The sequence below is a fragment of the Eschscholzia californica genome, unplaced genomic scaffold (genome assembly GCF_041429995.1).
Source record: "Eschscholzia californica isolate CP2 unplaced genomic scaffold, dmEscCali1.0.p SCAF_3, whole genome shotgun sequence".
Lineage (NCBI taxonomy): Eukaryota > Viridiplantae > Streptophyta > Magnoliopsida > Ranunculales > Papaveraceae > Eschscholzia > Eschscholzia californica.
The window spans coordinates 47,565,024-47,585,441 of record NW_028238420.1 but is presented as its reverse complement, the minus strand read 5'-3'; the positions used below and the strand labels follow the sequence as shown (position 1 = coordinate 47,585,441).

Sequence of the window (20,418 nt, the reverse complement as noted above, 5' to 3'; positions counted from 1 at the left end):
ACAAGAGTCAAAATTATGAAGAACATTTGCCTAAATTACTAACTATTTCAAACTAAGTACATTTAAGAATGGACAGGATGGACTCAACTCGACCTAATTGGTTTGAACTAGGCATTGTAGTCTCAATTTAATGTCTACCATATTACTAATTCATGTTTCATAGTTTATAGAGGCAGAGTCCAAGGTGGTGACACATAGACATACCCCACGTGTGAGTTGTGGCCATTAAAACTTGGATATTCGGAGGAATAAAAATAAGGTCATCAGCTTACGTCATCTGATGACTTCACTTGACCAAGACTCAGCCGCCATGATATTTTAATCACGTGCTTTAATTCATCAACTAAAGCCCTCAATCGTAATTATTAGATTATTTGGTGGGTAATAAGGACCACATCATACATGACAAGAAACATCGTCCTTGGCTGATAATTCAACCCCAACTGGGGTCCACCCCTCCACCCTTATCCTAATTTTATAGTATTTTAGTCCAAATCTTATTTTTTATATTTAAACAATACTTTACTTCAACAATTTTCATACAAAGTTCTTTCAACCATTACTTTTCTCCCTCTCTCTCTCTCCTCTCACTACGACTAGCCCAAGAATAGGAACCACCAAAACACACAAAAAAGAAGATGGAATCCTCTTTTCTTCATTCACCACAATCTTCAATCGGATCACATGTCTCTCTGGACTGGCGATCTTCGATTCAAGAATACCTTCCGTTCAACGAAAACGATTCTGAAGAAATGTTACTCTTTAGTGTTTTAGCAGAAGGAATGGTGTCTAATCAAATTAAAGAAGAAGAAGTTACTTCCCAAGAGAAAAAAGAAGAAAAAACAAAAGACAAATCTTACAGAGGAGTAAGACGAAGACCGTGGGGAAAATATGCAGCGGAAATAAGAGATTCTACAAGAAATGGAGTAAGAGTTTGGCTTGGAACTTTTGATAGTGCTGAAGAAGCGGCTCTAGTTTATGATCAAGCTGCATTTTCAATGAGGGGATCGTTGGCTATCCTTAATTTTTCGATCGAACGTGTTAGAGAATCGCTTGAAGAAATTAAATATCGGTGCGAAGATGGGTGTTCGCCTGTAGTGGCTCTTAAGAAGAGACACTCAATGAAGAAGAAATTTACAAGTAGGAAAAACAAAGGAAGAGAAACAAGAAACAACAATAACTTTGTGGAATTTGAGGATCTAGGAGTTCAATACTTAGAAGATCTCTTAAGTACATATCAAAGTTCTAGTTCTAGTTGTAGTTCATGTTGAATCATGTTCCTTCTTCTCTTTTGTGGATCTCTTTTTCTTCTTTATATATTTTGATACTCCATTAATTGAAAAGTTAATGGTTAAGATGGGATTCCCATTAGTTGTAAATTTAGATAATTAAGTACAAGTTTAGTTATAAACAGGGGCGGAACCAGGATTTCAGGTCCGGGAGGGCAGACTCTTCACTTACCAAAAATACTAACCTTTATGTATTAGGATTAATTATGTGGTTATCTTCTCATTAGCTACCATTTTTGAAGTGAACACAACATACCGGGGAAATTGTGGATTTGAAACCATGTTAATGCCGGTATAAGAATGTATCATGCTGAAAATTCATGGGTTTTCTAGAAGAGACCAATGTGGTACCTAAACAGAATGTTTCAGACTTGAACAACAAATTGGAACAAAAACTTCGAAGCGAAGTAAAAAAACCGAATTAGGCCTGTAGACTTGTAGTTCATTTTCAGAAACAAGTAAGAAACTTATGGTGAGGATTTATTGGTGATAAGTAGACTTAAAGAACTCCATATATGAGACAGTGAGAAGATATAGAACCCCAAAACTTCTTACTTCGTGATATGAAGATCCAAAATAAAAAAACAGAGTTTGATATCCAGCCACAATCAAAACTAAATTCAGAAGTTATTAGGCTCCAATCATAAAAGAAGATTCACAAAATTGTTAGTAAAATCAGAAACAAGTGGGACAATGTTAAAATAAAGCATATCAAAACTTGGGCATAAGACAGATTTAATAGTACAAAGAAAAAGTTGAAAAACAAAAATCATAAGAAAGTAAACAAAGTGAAGAAAAGAAACACATAATTAATCATAACCCTAAATGGAGTGTAAAAGATCTAAATCCACCAAGAACAAGATTATTGAAAGATATAAAAAGAAACAGAAAATTTCTTCTTGGTTCAAAAAGTAAAGAAGAGGATCAAAAGCTAAAATGTAACAAATTTACATTAGAAAAGGAAGATCCAAAAGAACAAGAGGACTAGGTTTAACATATGATTGATTCAATACAATGGAAACTAGGTTTTATGTACGACCAAAATTACCAACATTAACTTGGATTTGATCCATGAAGATTAAGAGGGTGAAAAATTAAACTGTTTGGTTATTCCCTACTTAGGTTTTCTTGGATCACCTCATCGTTTTCTCCTTCGTTGGTGTTCAATTCCTTCCATGTTTAACAACCCGCACAAACCGTCACCCCGGAAAAGAATTATAGTAGGAAAGTATTAAACTGCCCTAACTTTATATAGAAAATTACGATTTCCAGGCCGGGCAGCTGCCCAGCCTGGTCTCTTAATGGGTCTGCCCGTGGTTATAAAGTGTTTAGTAAAGTTATTCAAGTGAAGATCAATTAATATCTTCAATAGAAGAATTTAGTGATAGATTATATTAGATTTTCATATAAATCCAAAAGATCTCTGAAATGAACAGTAAAGAAATCATATTAGAACATGAGGAAGTAAATTTGGCCCACTGAAAATTGATTTTTTTTATTAAACATTATGGCTCGCAAAGCTTGTCGGTCCAATGAAAAAGAAGATTCAATCTTGATCGACAATCTACACATCTTATTGACAAAATATTTTCATAATTTTTTGTTGGCAAATTATTTAATTTCTCTGTTTCACTGTGCTCTGGTGGGCTAGGATATTTATTTATTACAAGCTTAGATTTTGACATGCTAATATTCTATTATATTTTCTTTTTGCCGTACGAATCACTTAAATATCATCACACCTAACATAATTGATGTTAAACCTAACCTATGTTGAAAGACATAATATATTAGTAGATAACTTGATGCGTTTGGCTGATTACACTTTTGCATTTACCTTGTTTTGGTGAAACACGAAATGTTTGAAATGTCAATAAGGCGACACTCTAGTAGTCTAAGGTTTACTAGTTAAGTTGTCTTAACAATTGGACTGATACCGCAAGACCGGTGATGGATTGACATGCGAGTCTGCTACTTTGTTCCTCTATATATTGTTTCCCTTAGATTTTTTATTCTAATGTACTAAAGCGTAGTTAGGAAAGGTTGTGTTAATGTGTTTGAGCTCAAAAGTTAATATGCAAAGATTTGAAGTGAAATTTCAATAGAAAAACTAATTTCACAGGGTTCTCTACTAAATAGTTGTTTTATTAGAAAAAACAGATAACTATATATAGAAGTATCATTTGTTGATGGTAACAAAACTGAATGAGACGACATAGAAACATAGTCAACAATTATAGAAAAAAATGATGAACATCATACCATATTAATTTTTTTTTTTTAGTTTTAACAAGTCAATTTTCAACTCAGCTAACTAGAAACACTGTACTCATGTTTCGTATTAAAAGTAAAATAATTGTATAGAAGAACCATTTAAATAACTTAATCAATAGTGTACTAGTCTACTAAACATGGGTTATGGGTCTTGACCTAAAGGCAGAAAAACGACTAATTTGTTCATATATACGGTCCCTCCATCCTTGTCCAGTATATTTCAATCATCTTTAAAGAAAAAGATTAATATAGTTCTTAATATAAAAATCCAGCTTTTCAAACTTAAAAGGAGAATTCCTTCCACTTCTAAATTTTTAGCTTAACTTTTTTGAAATTAGTAAATATTATTTATCTCGGCGCACCACTATTTCCGTCTATTCTAGAATTAGTTAAGGTTGTTACAGTTAGATGAAAGAAATGGGCTTTAACTAGTAAAGTTGTTAAAACTAGTTTCTTATCTAACTTCTGTATTTTCTGTTATTAGTTGTTGTTGTCTCTTCTTAACTAATAACTGTTTCTTCTCTCTCTCTAAACATCTATATATATCATTGTAATAGAACTAGAAGAGATTGATTGAAATAAAATTGAAGTGTTCTAAAGAAACTTACATGGTATCAGTTTTTCAGGTTAGATCCAAAGTTAGGGTTTTCGTCAAGAGCACTAACAACAATCACCAACATCAAACATCTTGTAAAATTCAACATCAAACAAGACCAACATTAGAATCAATAAGACAAATATCAATCAAAATTCATTAATTTCAGTTTAAAGATTAAAGAAACAAGTCCAAAATCAGCTAAACTTACTGTTTTTTCGTGCTTATCATAAGCTTCATCACAACCCTGTCATGGCTTCTACAAATTCAGGTAATCTTCCACCTATTTCTACTGTTACAAGCTTCATTACAGAAAAACTTGATGATTCTAATTATCTAATGTGGCGTGATCAAGTTGAGACATTACTTAGTACTTATGATATGTTAGGGTTTGTAGATGGTTCTTTGGGTGAACCACCTCAATTAAAAATAGTTCATGGGATAGATCAAGTTAATCCTGACTTTCAGCTATGGAGAAGTAAGGAGTGTTTTGTTAGGTCATATCTCAAAAGTACACTATCAAAATCGATTTGTTGTGATACCTATGGCGTGAAATCAGCAAAAGACATACGGGGTACTTGGAACTCACCAACAATGAAGGTCTGGAGTCCAAGAAAGATCAGCTAGAAATTGCAAACAATTAAGAAAGTTAATTCATCAATAGCATAATATCTAAGAAAATTGAAGCAGATTTCTGACTCTCTTCTATCTGTTCATGAAAAACTAAGTGAGTCAGAATTAGTCAGATTAGCTATTCAAGGATTGAGTTCTGACTATGATCAATTTACTATAGCATTAAGAGCCAATAATGAACATCTTTTTTTGGCTCAACCCAAGTCTACATTAATACAACATGAGCAATGGTTGATAACAAAGGAATTAGATCATGAGGGTCACTACGTTAAAGAGATTAAATCAAAGACAATATCAAAGGCCAAATGTCAAATCTTCTCCAACCTATTATAAGAATCAGGCTTATGTCAAAAGGGATAGTTCTGTTCCATCTAGTTCTAATCAGTCTGCACAGTTTAAGAGTCAAAAGGCAGAGGATTTTGACTTCACCTCTGTTCCTTGTGGAATTTGTAAAAGGTGGGTTCATGCTGCAGGGGTATGTTATTTCAGATTTAAGTCAAATAAAGCTCAGTCTGTAAATCACACAGAAGCACAAGATCATCAAGATATTCTAAAAGATGATGATAATATGGAACCCAAGTCCTATTCTTATGAAAATCCTTACTTGAGTGTAATAATGCAATGGTATATGAATATCAAAGTGATGAAGATGACATATTTCAGGAATGTCACACTGCTAAAGTTACTGAAATGAATGATGATATATATATGGATTCTCAGTCAGATGCTTTTCAGATTATGAACTCACAAGAGAATGTTTGGTTACTGCAACTCATAGTTTTTTAGATTCTACTAAAGACAAAGATAAATCTTGGCTAGCAGAAACAGGAGCAAGCAACCATATGACTCATACTGCTGCAAATATATTCAATTTTCAACCATATCAAGGGTCAGAGGCAGTCATGGTAGGCAGTGGTAAGTTTTTGCCTATTACAAATATAGGAAACTCCATATTATCAACTCCTTGTTCCTTTGAGTTGCATAAGGTTTTGTGTGTGCCAAGTCTCAAAAGAAACTTATTGTCTATCTCTAAATTTACCAAAGAGAACTCTTGCTCAGTTGAATTCATGCCATCATGCCATGGGGATATAGTATTAAGGATATTTGGTCAAGGAAAATACTTGCTTAAGGACTAGTACAAAATAATTTGTACCCTATTGAAGTAACAAGTTCTATGGCAACTGCTAAAACAGTGGCTCATATAGCACAAGTTGCTACATCATTTGATACATGGCATGCTAGACTTGGTCATTCAAATAGTGGTGTTATTAAACAACTTCAAAGAGAAAGTAAAATTGCAGTAACTACTTCATCTGAAAAATTCTTTTGTGAATCATGTGAAATTGGGAAGAGTAAGTGGTCACCTTTTCAATCTTCAACAACATCTACTACTTCAGTTGGTACACTGTGATGTTTGGGGACCAACCCCTGTTACCACACCAAACGGAGCAAGGTACTATATCTTATTTCTAGATGATTTCAGCAGATATAGCTGGATTTACCCAATGAAATCTCGAACGGATAGTCTCAAAAGCTTTACTCATTTTAAAGCAACAAATGACAATCTTTTCAAAGCAAAAGTGGTGTATTTTCAATCTGATGGGGTTCCTGATTAAAACAAGGGGATTTTAGAAGATTTTTGGATGCAAATGGTATAATATTCAGGTCTTCTTGTCCTTATACCCCTCAGCAGAATGGCAAAGTTGAGGGAAAGCATAGACACATCACAGAATTGGGTAACACTTTATCCTTTCACTCTTCCTTACCAAAATTTCTGTGGTTTGATGCATTTAGTACTGCTGTCTATATCATAAATGGAATACCCACAACAACATTACAAGGGACTACTCCTTTTAAGCTCTTATGTCATATTTCTCCTGAATATCTACAACTTAAAATCTTTGGTTGTGCTTGTTATCCTCATTTACGAGAACTTAGACAAGATAAGCTAAGTCCTAAGAACATTAAACGTGTCTTTTTGGGCTATGGTCACGAACATAAAGGATATAAATGTTATGACCCACTCACCAAAAGAATATACTCCCTCCGTCTCATATTAAGAGTCCCGTTTTGGAACTCCAACTTTTTTTCATATATTTTGTTCTTCCATTTGAACCCTTATTTATTGTAGAAGAAAAGTCTAAATTAAAGAGAGTCTCATTTTTCCATCTCACTAAACATTTAAGTGTTTTTATTGCAAAAACAAATTCCAACAAACTATAGTTGACTCAAGGTAAGGGCATTGTGGGAAAGTAGATGGATTTTATATAATAAAAAAGGAAGTGGGACTCTTAATATGAGACATCTCTAAAAGGAAAGTGGGACTCTTAATATGAGACGGAGGGAGTATATCTCTAGACATGTTTTTGATGAAAGCAATTTTCATATGTTAACATCACTAAAAAAACAGTCTGATAGTGATCAGAACGTAGAGCCTATTATTTCATTACCATTACCTTCTATTATTCAACAACATCCTACTTTATGTGAAGTGGGTACATCAAGTACAAGTACTTGCACACCAGCCGCTTCTAGTCAGAGACTTCTGTCATCTAGTTAATTAGGTTCGCCTAGTTTACAAACTAGTACACCAACTAATTCACAGAGACAAGTACAATTACAATAGGCTGATCAAATAGTCACTAGAGGTAAAATTGTATTATTAAAAGCAAGCATTTGCCAGTTGACTTTGTGGCTCATTATTTATCCCCTCACATGTTAAATATGGTCGTTCTTTCCATACTTCAATTACCAACTGAACCCACAACTTATAAATAGGCAACCAAGCATCCAGAATGGTAAAGCAATGGGTGAAGAGTATTCTGCTCTTCAGCAAAATAAAACATGGTCTCTTGTACCTTTTCAGAACACCATGACTATTCTACGATGCAAATGGATTTTTAAATTGAAGCAAAAGAGTGATGGATCTATTGAAAGATATAAGGCCAAACTTGTTGCAAAGGGGTTTCATCAACAAGAAGGGGTGGACTATGCTGAAACATTTAATGTTGTGATTAAGGCAAATACAATCAGACTTGTCCTTACTATTGCAGTAACAATCATGGACTATGAAATAACTTGATGTATCAAATGTTTTCTTGTATATGGTACTTTAGATGAAACAATTTTTATGATACAACCTCCTGGTTATGCATAGAAGGATAAGGAAAATTATGTCTGCCACCTTCACAAGGCTCTATATAGACTTAAACAGGCTCATAGGGCATGGTTTACAAAGTTTGCCAACTTTTTATATGTTTATGGATTTCAGAAGAGTAAAACGGACCATTCAATGTTTGTATATCATTCTTCAACATTTATGTTGGTCCTATTACTCTATGTGGATGATATCACTCTCACAGGAAGCTCTAGTACCCAAATTTCCACATTAATTTCTGATTTGAGCTTAGCTTTCAAAATGAAGGACTTGGGTACAACGACGGATCCAAGATTTTCATTAAGGGAGTGCAGATTTATATACTTAAATAATTTTTTTATGCAAACACAATAATTAATAATATATATATTCATTAATTATATTATTACATCAAAGATTACAAACGCAATTGATATCTACGAGAGTTCATATTTTGAAATGTTCGCAAGATCGATTCATTGTCAATTTGACTAAAAACTTCTTTAGGAAAATTATGGTCATTTGGTTAACATAGACCACTTTGTAAATAGTACCTACCAATGTCATCTCTATATTTGGATCCATAACTTGAATTTGGTAGTCTAAGTCCAAGATCAATTTGGTATACATTAAATCTGAAATGATTTACCAATGTCGGAGTCGGTTCGGGTATCTGAATTGAAAATAATGTTGGAGTCTAGTCTGGAACTTCTGGTATTGATTGAATTCTATAGGAACTTACGATAGTCGAATTGAATCCAGTTTTTCTCTTTTAATGTCAATGTGTCTCCTGAATGCATTTGTGTTGATTAGACGACAACGTGAAACAATGCGATAAAAGAGAATGTCACATTACCTTAATTTTGAATTATAAATGCTTCTCGTCTAAATACATAAAAAAATAACACTTGCATATAATTTCAAATAAGATGAATCAAAATTTTCTGTCATATAGTGTAGCATCAGTAACCCTTAATGTTACGAGCCATCGTATTAGGCGAATCTGGTAAGAAACTTAGAATCTCAAACCTCATTAGTTTAACCAATCAAGTTGATACTTGGACGACGAGGAGGAGGTGTTGGTAGTCGGGTGGATCCAATTGGATGGTGAGGATCGTTACCCTTGGGAGACGGTGGCAATTGCCTAGGGGACTCTCGTTCAATCCCATCATCTGATCCTTCTCCACCCATCTTTCGCGATCCACCGTAACCAAACACAACATCTTTGTGCAACTCCGAAACCACCACCCCACATATTAAAAAGAAAACCATAACAAATAATACACGAGAGTACTCTATTCATCTCTTCAACCCCAAGAATATAAAGACTTGTAATTTTATTTGTTAATTTTGATACTTGTAGTTCTTATATAGAAAAATGAAAACTATAATAAGAGCCATTCAACAACTCCCGCGTAAACCCCATGCAGCTTGAAAACACCTCCTAAGGGAGTCATAATCAATCAGATAAAATTAGGTCTTATTTTCCGGCTAATTTATGCATGTTAAGCAATGTGAAAGCCTGTCCCTAGGAAAATTCAAAGATGTAGTTGTTTGCCTTGTAGGACCTAGTTTGTACATGAAAATATTGTTTAGATTTTGTTCAAAGACCCGAATTTTTGTCTGGGTATGCAAATAATTTTGGTTGGTTCAACAAGGTTTCCTTTTAATTTCTCTATACATAGTTTTAATGGAAAGGAATGATGAATCTCTCTACTCTATGGTTCTAGAAGAAGAAAATGCTCAGACAGGAGAAGGGCAGACAGATCTTCTTTCTCTGGGACCCGTTTGATGTCCTTGTAGAAAATGCTCATGGGTTTTCATGTCTCTAAGTAAGTTAGTCTCACATTGGGAATTTAAGGGAAACTTTTGCAATTGATAAAGCCGTCCGGTAGAGCCAACATGACCAACTCAGTGTTCGCCCAGCTTGGCAGAGCGAGCTTGTGACTCAAGCGAGGGCATTTAGGTTGTTGGACAATAGGTTGACTCGGATGGGTTGGGATATCAGTGGAGTAAATGTTGGATCGTCCTTTCCAAGCTGGGCGCGTCACGTGATTCAGATAAACGTCGCTAGGATGACTTGGTCTTTAGAGTGTGGTGTGTGGAGGACACAACCCAAGACCGGTGTTACAGAACATTGAAAATAAACATGGAGCTATATTTATGATTTCTGTTTATATGATTTGTAATACTCTTGAGGTATATAGTTTTCCTCAACCAAAATCTAAATCTTTTATGGTATATGAAGCTAGAAAACTCAAACAAGTATAGTTGCAATCCTATTTTATTTTCGCTTAACCGACGGCGGTAGCCGGTTCAATCATATGGACCACCAGAATCTTTAATTATTTTTTTCTTCATTTGTTTCAATGAAATTAGGTCACATTCTCAATATTTTTTTAGTCTACTCGTTATATTTGGTTCAACAAATCTTGGCTTGGGTAATCATTATATACGAGTCCTTGCTACTAAAAGTTCATAACCGCAAGGCATTGGAATTTTGCATTAGTCAGAAAACATACCCCTTTGGATCTTCAAGGTATAAGAGGAGTAAACTAGAGTTGTTGAATTAAAAAGTTAGACATCATACATCTTATAGACTTCTTTTAATACGTCTTATAGTTTCTTTTTTTTTTTGTTGCAAATGCATCTTATAGCCTTTTTTTTTTTATGAAGATGCATCTTATAGCTTAGTTATAGGACTTTTGCAGGTCATTCTTTTAATATGTATTTAAGGTTTTCTTTTCTGTAAAAAAAAAAACAGGAAATTGGGTCGGAGGCCCAATTTCATGTTTTTTTTTTGTCAAAAAGACAAGTTATCTTTTTGTCCTTTTAGGCCCCGTATATAAATTGGAAATAGGCTTGAAGGACAATTCTAAAAGCACTCCCATTTCTAATGCCGAAATTGCCCTTAGAATCTTATCTTACGAAGCTTTGCAAACTGGTTTGCACTGCTTTGCAATCTGGTTTACAGAGCTTTGCAAACTGGTTTGCAGAGCTTTGCAATCCCGTTTGCATTGCCTTGCAATCTGGTTTGCCTTGCAATGACTTTGCACACACTTTGCAATATGATTTGCAGAGCTTTGCAAACTAGTTTGCACTACTTTGCAATTTGATTTGTCTTGCAAAGCTTTGCAATCTGGTCACTCGGGTCTAGGTGCCGGGCGGATCGGGCCGGACAGAAGTCAACGTACCAGAGCCCGTAGCTCGTCCGAGCGCGGCTGCCCGAGCGAATTCCACCGGACTCGGGTCGGACGGGCTCGAGTTATTTTATTAAAAATAATAATTAAACCATCAATATTTCTAATATAAAAAACGAATATTAAATATCATTATCATCATTAAATCTTACATCATTAAAATAATTAACACCATTTCTAATTTAAAAAATAAACAACTAATAACACAATTACATCTCTTATACATTAAGTTACATATCAATTATCATCATCATCACCATTAAAGCTCACATCATAAAAAAAAATTACATCTCATTACTTGAAGCTTCCTGAAAACACCAAAATTTTTACAATGGTCTGATTTTGGACTAAAAAAATTACATTCCATTACTTGAAATTTCCTGAAAACAACAAAAAAAAACATCAGAATTAGATAACTATAGAAAACCCTAATCAATGGTTAATCAAACTACACAAGAAAAAACATATACCTATCTGTTAAAGATTCATTTTTGGGGGAAATATTTGTAAACGAAGTCATTTTCTTTCTCAATAGAAGTAACCTAATTGAAATCAGCAAGCTTTTAAAGAAATCAAACAATAGTTCATATCTGAATCAGAAAATCAATAACAGATCTGACTCGTGAAAGTCTATATCTGTTTTACACCATTAAACAAATCAACAATCACAGAAAAAACAATATAAAATAAAATATGAAAAGTAAGTACTAATGGTTAAGATGAGTTCAAAAGCTTAACCGCGTCATTTGATCCGTAGATCATCGACGTATACCCATTACGAACATAACATCTTATCTTCAACCTACATGTAGAGATCAGAGAGATGTAGACAGTAGATTTGATCATAAAAATACACCACAAATTCAAATAAGGCTTCGATTTTCGAACTACTAACCATTATGAAGCACCGAGAGAGAGCAGAGAAGCAGCGAGAGAGAAGGAGAGACAATAAGTAGTAATTATAATGGAGTAATGGAGATTATTCACTAATGGTTATGGTTTAGGGTTAGGGTTCTCGGTTTCGAGACAGAGAGAGGCGGAAAGAGAGAGAGGCAGACAGGGAGAGAGGTGAAGTCGTGGAGAGAGAGAGAGAGAGGTGGTAGCAATTTAGGGTTAGGGTTCTCTGTTAGAGACGACTTTTATAGCCGTGTAATATTTAATCCAACGGTTAAGATATAATTTGGAGGGGCGCCTTATCTCAGCCGTTGGATTAATACTTGTACGCGGATCCTAAGCTGAGTAGCGAGTAGGGTAGCTGGGCGGATCGGGTAGTCGGGTATCAGTTTCTTTCTCTGGCACGGGTATCGGGCGGTTTGAAGCGGACGGGTGTCGGACGGACCTAATGGGCCGAGACTCAGAATTGAGGGCCTGTCCGAGTCCCGCCCTATAAGCTCGATTCCCACGGGCCGGGTAAGCCTGACTCAGGTACCCTTCGGGTCTGTGGGTCCAGACGGTCTGGGCCGGCTTCCGGGTTCCCGGGCCGTTTTTCCAGCCCTAGGTCCAGTGGAACAAAATTATTAAAGAAGGTATCTCATGCTCCAACGGGCAGCAATTTGTCACCCATCACTAGTCATTTACATTTAGCTTTGAATTTTTCCACATCATTTTTTAATGATAAACCTTCTTATATGATTTGACCATTGCTTTGGAGCGAAAGTACACGTGTGTTGATAGATTTAGAAGATATAAACTAAAATAGAGAACAAATTAGTTTATGTTGTTCTGTCGGAAGGTCACGATCTGCATCCACAGAGAACTTATCAATAGTTGTAGTATCTTATCTCCACAATCGTGGGATTAATTGGTTACAACTTGATAGACTCGATGACTTAATGACACCCAACGAAATAAAATACATAGAGGTCACTCGCATTTATAGGGTAATTTAAGATGATGTCAAAAACCTTTCACATTTTAGAAAAGGGTGATCTAGCTTTAGAAAAGGGTGATCTAGCATTGTAGCGTTCCCACAAATGATACAACATCTTTAGCAATAGGAGAAAAAGAACGGTCAAGCCATGACTGCTCAAATTTCTATATCACAATCTTATAAACTATTCATTTTCCTTATTGTTAATTCAATGGAGAAAAAAGACCCCTCTTCTGAAAAATCACAAGTCCAACAAAATTGTCCCAATTACAACCACTTATGTTATTATGGTTACGTCAACGACTTCTGTTAATTATCTTTCTCTAATGTAGTCGCAGCGGAATTAAAGAAGAACGATGTAAATAAACGAAGAACGGTTAACAACTGTAAATAAACTAAACTTTATTAAACTTTAAAGGGTTTTCTCTTCAATATGTCATAAACAAAGACTGGACTCCCTTTTATAGATTACTAGACTTTCCTAGATAGACACAAATTGGACTTTCCTAAATAATGGAAACACTAAAAATAATGAAACTTCCTAAACCTAGATTCATTATGAATCATACTTAAATTAGGACTCTTATTAAACTGCTAATCTTTGGCCGACTAGGACATGTTCGTGTGGCCTTGTGGGGCCGTTTGGGATGCGCCTGCATCAGCTTCCCTTTCCCTAGAAGTTTCGTCCCGAACCTTTTCGATGAAGAAAACAATTTGATGCACCCGCATACGATGAGTTTTGCCATACCGATCCGCAATGCCCACTTTTCACGAAATTTCTTGGAAATCCGTAGAAGACAATGATGGACTAGTGAACCCACTAGAATCCGGACCCTTTGACGCGCCAAGATTTGCAAAATCAACAATAATGAAGAAATATCCAACAAATTGCGACATCGACCGTCATCTTTGAGTTTCAGGAAAGAAATCACAAATACGACCTTCTTTATTGGGAAAACAACAATGAATGTCGTCTTCAATTCCAATATGAAAACCACCTTGTTTCGTTTCATAACCACCTGAAATAACTGAACAAGGTGTCGACTATCTTCAAACCCGTAGAAGAAACTCGTAGAAGCATAACGAAGTGCAATTAAGATATCGATCTGGAAACATGTAGCGTTGATATGATACTCAAAAACTACCTTCCCACGTTCATCTTCGTGAATTTTATAAACCCGAACTCGATAATCACGTGGAAATTTAGTTACATTCCGAGCCCACATAGTTCCAAAATTTATATGTTTGACATAAGCTCTGCTTTTTCTAGAAGGTATTGTAACAAAATTACCTATCGCATGAACATTTCTAAGAAATTCCATATCGACCACATTAGAGACGTGAATGATCAGTCCCATCAATTTGAACACTTCAATAGAAATTGGTTTATCAATACCATGAATCCTCCCCAATACTAGAGTCATTGGCTTTATTGTATCTATAAGATATAATTGACACATACTAGCACCACAAAAACTAAACCCATCATAATTAAGCCCAAAAGTTTTTATCTTCTCACCAGGAACAATATGTGGTTGTAGATCTTGTATCATAACAAAAGATGGTTGCTGAAGATAACCTCTATTTGATGGATTACCCATTAACGTAACCCATAAATCTGATCCTTGAAAGATATTTCCAAAAGGAGAAACGCAAGAAGCCAAAGTTCGAGTTTGTGAAACTGTGAAGGCTCCTGGATCCCAAACAAAGTAAAGAATTTCTTCGTCGAGAGAAAAATCATAGTATTCACTGAGCAAAGGAATGCCTTCTTTAGACGATGATCCAGAATAGAAACTGTACGATTGATTCAAGGGTGTTGTGACCGAGCTTCTGTTGTGAATATAGTGAGTACGTTTTTCTTCATGGTAGTTATAAATTAGCCTCAATTTCCTTCCCCAACTTCTATGGTGTCATATTCACTTCCCTTGGAAGTATACATGGTGGAACTGGCAAAAAAATTAAGCCAATACTTTGGAGCATCTTTCTGGGATTTACCCAAGTATGCCTTAGCATAAGAATTTCCTAAGGGCAAAGAAACGTTCACTAAGGGTAATATTTTGGACTTGATTACGTTGTCGCTTGAATCCCGAAAAGTAACTGAGCCACTGATAACTTTTTCTTCCACCAAATTCGAAAGAATTTTGTTATGTTCAAAGTGAACGCCTTTATCGGTATCATCTTCTTCTATTATTTCTTTGTAGTTGGAATCATCTTTTTCACAATCTCCTTCGTCAACTTCTTCATGATCAACTTTTTCCACTTCTTTGTATTCTTCTTTTTCTTCTTCATGATTGAAAGATAAAATCGACAAGGAATATGGTTGACGTATTAATGTTCTAAGGTCGTCACACATATCTTGAATCTTAGCTAAATCGGATAGTAGTGATTGAACCGTTTCGACAGAAGTCGGTTGTGGTGGCGGTGGTGGTGAATATAAAAGAGAATATGATTGTCTTGGTGGTGGCAGTGAATACGGTTGTATAAGAGGTGATGAATACGGCGGTGGTGTATAATGAGGGTACGGAGGTGGTGGTGGAGACGGTGGTGAATACGGTGGTGGTGGTTCTGAGGATGGTGTCGGATAATAATAAGATGAAGGAGATGGTGTATAACACACTGGTGGTGGTGGTGACGGTTGGTATGAACAAGGAGAAGGTTGTGGTGTATAATTAGAGTATGGAGGTGATGATGAGTTTGGCGAATTTTGCATTGAATATGGTGTAGGAAAAATTTTATGATTCGAAACAAGGATGTCTTCTCCCGAAATTGCATAAGCATCAAATAATTCGTCCGAACATGGTTTCTTCACATCACGATTAGAAGTTAGGTTTGATGAAGAAAATTTACTTCTTTCTCCTTCCTCGGTCATTGAGAGAATTTTGTTTATCTTGTCAAGGACTTCTTCTTCAATGTCATTGATTACGGAGATAGAATCAACTTCGGAGTACTGCCTTCTCGATTCAATCTTTGTTTCTAGATAAGATAAATATTCATCCAAAGGAAGAAAAACATACTTGAAGACAATTTTCAATGTAGTCCAATCATCAATGAATTTTTTCCCGTCGTCAATGAGTCTCCATTGCATTGCATTGAATTGTTCATAAATTTTTTTTGGACATATGTTGTTCCACGACAAAAACCTCATCTTCGACATGTATATCTTGATTGATGAACCAATTCTCCATCTGTTGAATCCAAAAATCTATATGATATTGACCGTCGAATAGAGGAATTTTGGAAACGGTATTGATTTTTCCTTGATCTTTTTGATCAACATAAAATTGAGTTGTATCTCGAATAGGATCCCAATATAAACGTGGAAAAATTTTCCAACATTCAAGAGGAGATGTATCCATAGATATTTTATTGTATTTTTTTTTTGTGAGAAAAAAAAAATTCTAAAAATTTGATGGTTCTGAATACCACTTGATGTAGTCGGAGCGGAATTAAAAGAAGAACGATGTAAATAAACGAAGAACGGTAAATAACTGTAAATAAACTAAACTTTATTAAACTTTAAGGGTTTTTCTCTTCAATATGTCATAAACAAAGACTGGACTCCCTTTTATAGATTACTAGACTTTCCTAGATAGACACAAACTGGACTTTCCTAAATAATAGAAACACTAAAAATAATGAAACTTCCTAAACCTAGATTCATTATGAATCATACTTAAATTAGGACTCTTATTAAACTGCTAATCTTTGGCCGACTAGGACATGTTCGTGTGGCCTTGTGGGGCCGTTTGGGATGCGCCTGCATCATTCCCTTTTTCTGAATCTTTTGATTAGAATTGGCTTTCACTCCTTTTATTCTTATCTGAAACTACACAGAAGGATGAATGGATAATTAACCTCATGACTCAGAATGGGTTTGATAGTTGTTTAGTTCAATCTCCTGAGGGTACAAGTGGTGGTTTACTTCTGGCTTATAAATCAAACCTCAAAATTACAATGATACACCAAACTAAATCGTGGATTCACATTCAAACTACTACTTTACAACAACAAATTAGATTCACCGTAGTCTTCACGTATGGGGTGTTGAGAATTGGTGGTGTCTACTAATGTTGTTAGCGGAAACTCAGACATCACATGTCTGACATTAGTATCCCAGGATCACATGCATAAACTAATTATTAACTAAGAGTCTAGAAGATTACCTTAATCGCTAGTTTTCCTCGAACATTTCCAATCGCTATAGAAGACCAAGAGCTCAGATTGTAGCTTCTCTACTTGGGACACCGAATGGTCTACTTAATCTCCCACCTTGAAAGCTAGCTAGAACTCCAATGGTAATTTGATAATAAGAAGAACTACTTCTTCTTTACTTGACTAGTTGATAGCTTTTGGGAATTAGCTCACTTTCTCTTCTCTACTTGGTGTTGTAGAGTAAGAAAGCTCTTAAAGAAATTTCACACATTATTCACTGCCCTAGGGGTCATTATATAGAACCCTAATAAGAGTTCACCTCTAATTTGGTTTCCTAAAAGACCCTTTTGAATAAGATTAAGGAAATTGTCGAAAATAGAAACTAGTCGCTATTTTCTCAATTCCTTGAGGAGGTGACGTCCCAAACCAGTCAAAATTGGCAGATTTGATCTTCCCTATTTGGGGAACCGACCCTTCAATTTTCAGCCCAATCCGAGCCCAAAAAGTCCCTTTTTGACTCTAGGCCCAAAACCCATTTTCGGGTCTTTTTTGCTATCTTTGCCTAAACTTGTTTTAGGCCTATGAGACATATTTATGGGACTCTCCCATGATTACATATCTCACTCCCACTAGTCATATCATCCGACTAAATAGTCATTCTTATGTGTAACCCGTTGTAGGATCCGGTCGAAGTTAGCCGCGAATTACTTCGTAATTCGAAGATCGTAGTTGGTTTCATCGTAGTTGGTTTCTAGCTAAACACTACGACCCCTAAATCAACCGGACTTGATGATCTTCTTCATCAATTGTCATATCCGAAAAATTGCTCGCATTGCATCTTTGGTCGGAGGGCATCTCCTTTAGACTCCCACTTGTACTTAGAACAAGTGTAATGCTCGATTCTCGTGTCAATTTTGTATCTCATCTTATACGTCACATCATTCAGACTTTCTTGATACCGAGCACCACTGTCAAAGACAAACGATTAACTTTTTAATCCGTTTGAGTGCGACCACGCATTTTCAGTTGCTACTCATCAAGCGACCTTGAGACACTTTTACCTAATGTAATTAGGATGACACAATTCATTCTTGCACTCCCACTCAACTTCATGTCTATCATGTCCTTCCCAGTATCCACCTTTATAACCTATTTTTACGGCGCGGCGTTTAACGGAACCAAAGTCGGACATTCCTTACATAAGATGAGTGGAACACTCATGCTTTGAGGAATCTCTCCAATTTTGTCAATGGGAAGCGTTTGACGTTCATCACGAGTGATGTACTTCTCATTTGAGGGTTATCTAGTACACACCCACGTAGTCGAGTCGAATAATTCTATTCCTGTAGCCCATGAAACTGCGCTATCTGATCGACCTCACGTGCTAGTCTTCCTTAGTCGTTGTTGTCCATGTAACGACCTGGACTAGGGAGATGATAATAAATATTCCAAGTTCACTCAATAGGGTTTCATTCATCTAATCACGTATCTGACAAACCGATTCGAAATGTTTTATTATCCGTTGACTGTTGTTTAAATACTAAACCAAATTTAGACGACTACGAAATAACTAATTTATTTCCGATAATGAGAGTTAGTAAATTTGAGCCTCTTCCGTAAAACTCCTTTTACCCACTCAATTTTACTTGTCAAGGTTTATTCAAAATATACCTCATACCTCAGACTTGTGTATGAGTCTCATACTTTGTCTTAGGTGACAGTTTAGTTTGACTACGGATGTAGTCCGTTTAAAATTTGCTAATTACCAATTACTTTGAAGATTGCTTTCTTCAACCTTGATAATTTCTAGTAACCTTTACTAGTATTAAGGCTTTTAATTCTTATGTAGAATTTGCAACAGTTCCCGGCTTAAAACACTTTCAGCCTACTTTCCTTTCATGTTTGGAAGTTTGTGATGAGACATGAAAATGTCCCATCTGAGTCTCTTAATTTGGACAAGTTAGTCTATCTAGGGCAAGTTACTCTCATGAATTATCTCTTTTTCTACTCAGGTACCTTTTTCAGAGTTATATGTGCAAAACGGATAAAAGTCGGAAAAACGCAGACGAGGGGTATTTTGGTCATTTGTTGATTCTGATATCGAGATTAGTGCTCGGATGGAAAGTAGAGACCAAGACGAACCCGTAGGCGAAAACGAAAGTCAAATCGGAGTCCGGATGAGCAAATTAGAGCAAGTCAAAGTTCGGGTCAAAATAGGTGGACCATGAGTCAAAGCCTCTGCTGACGTCATCATGACGTCAGCATCATCACCTTCATCACCAATTATTCAGCTTAAAACCGAGACTTCCCGGCCATTTTTTGGGAGTTTCCATTTTTTTTCTTAGCCGACTCCATCAAAAACCGACTTCAACGATTCAAAAGAAGAAAAAGGAAAGAAGGAGAAGAAAAGGAAAGAGAAGGAGAGAGAAAATCGACATGGATGGAAAATTCTAACAGATGGATTGAAGGAGATAACATCTAGGGATTCGGCTGGTGTGATGATCTTCTCTTTCCCTAAGTAGGTAAAATTTCTTTCTCTCTTATATCCTCATTTTATTACTTTGGAAAGAAGGAAGACAACATAGATGGAAGATTGAAGATATTTTCTAGAGAGAGAGAGAGGAGATCGACTGAAACAGAGAGATCAAGATTTGAAATTAAAATAGAAGATGGAAGGAAAGAAACCGTGAGCAAGATTACAAGAGATTTTTTTTTACAGCTAGATAGAGACGGATTAGTGAGATCGAAAGAGATATCTTGTTGACATTTGAGAGAGATTCGACAGTGAGAGACTTTAGTGAGAAGATTGAAAATAATTGCAATGAGGGAAAGAGTTGTCTCGGTTCTAAGGATACTGCTGCTGTCTTTATATAAAGGGGAGAGAAAACAGAGAAAGGATGATCTCGGATTTGGGGGGTCAAAACCTCTCAAGAGCTCAACTAGAACAGAAACATTAGAGAGAGAGAGTATCTATGCTTGAACAGAAAACCAGAACACCATTATCATCATCTACTTCTTTTCTGTTTTTTTTGTATTTCATTCTTTGTGAGAGAGAGAGAAATTACAGAGAGAGAGAGAGAGGAAGAGAGAGAGGTTAATGTATTGAGAGAGGATTGTAAAGAGAGAAAGAGTTGATTCATTGAATTTACAGAGATCACTACAAGAGATAATTCATCATATGTTATTTTTATTTTCCATTTTCTTCATCTTTTTCTTTTCTTTGTGAGAGAGAAAAGAGAGTGAAGAGAGTGAACATAGAGAAGAGGGAG

General features: G+C 35.7%; 1 protein-coding gene across 1 annotated transcript; it reads left to right on the top strand.

Annotated features, from left to right (window-relative positions):
- The first annotated feature begins 588 nt into the window (after positions 1 to 588).
- On the top strand, positions 589 to 1,355 carry LOC147551043 (ethylene-response factor C3-like). Its single transcript, XM_086668937.1, has one exon. The coding sequence runs from the start codon at positions 639 to 641 to the stop codon at positions 1,269 to 1,271; it is 633 nt and encodes a 210-aa protein (XP_086525063.1). The 5' UTR covers positions 589 to 638; the 3' UTR covers positions 1,272 to 1,355.
- The last annotated feature ends 19,063 nt before the right edge of the window (positions 1,356 to 20,418 follow it).

What these genes read in the sequence shown, in the direction of transcription:
- LOC147551043 (XM_086668937.1), top strand. Translation starts at nt 639, where the DNA reads ATGGAATCCTCTTTTCTTCATTCACCACAATCTTCAATCGGATCACAT.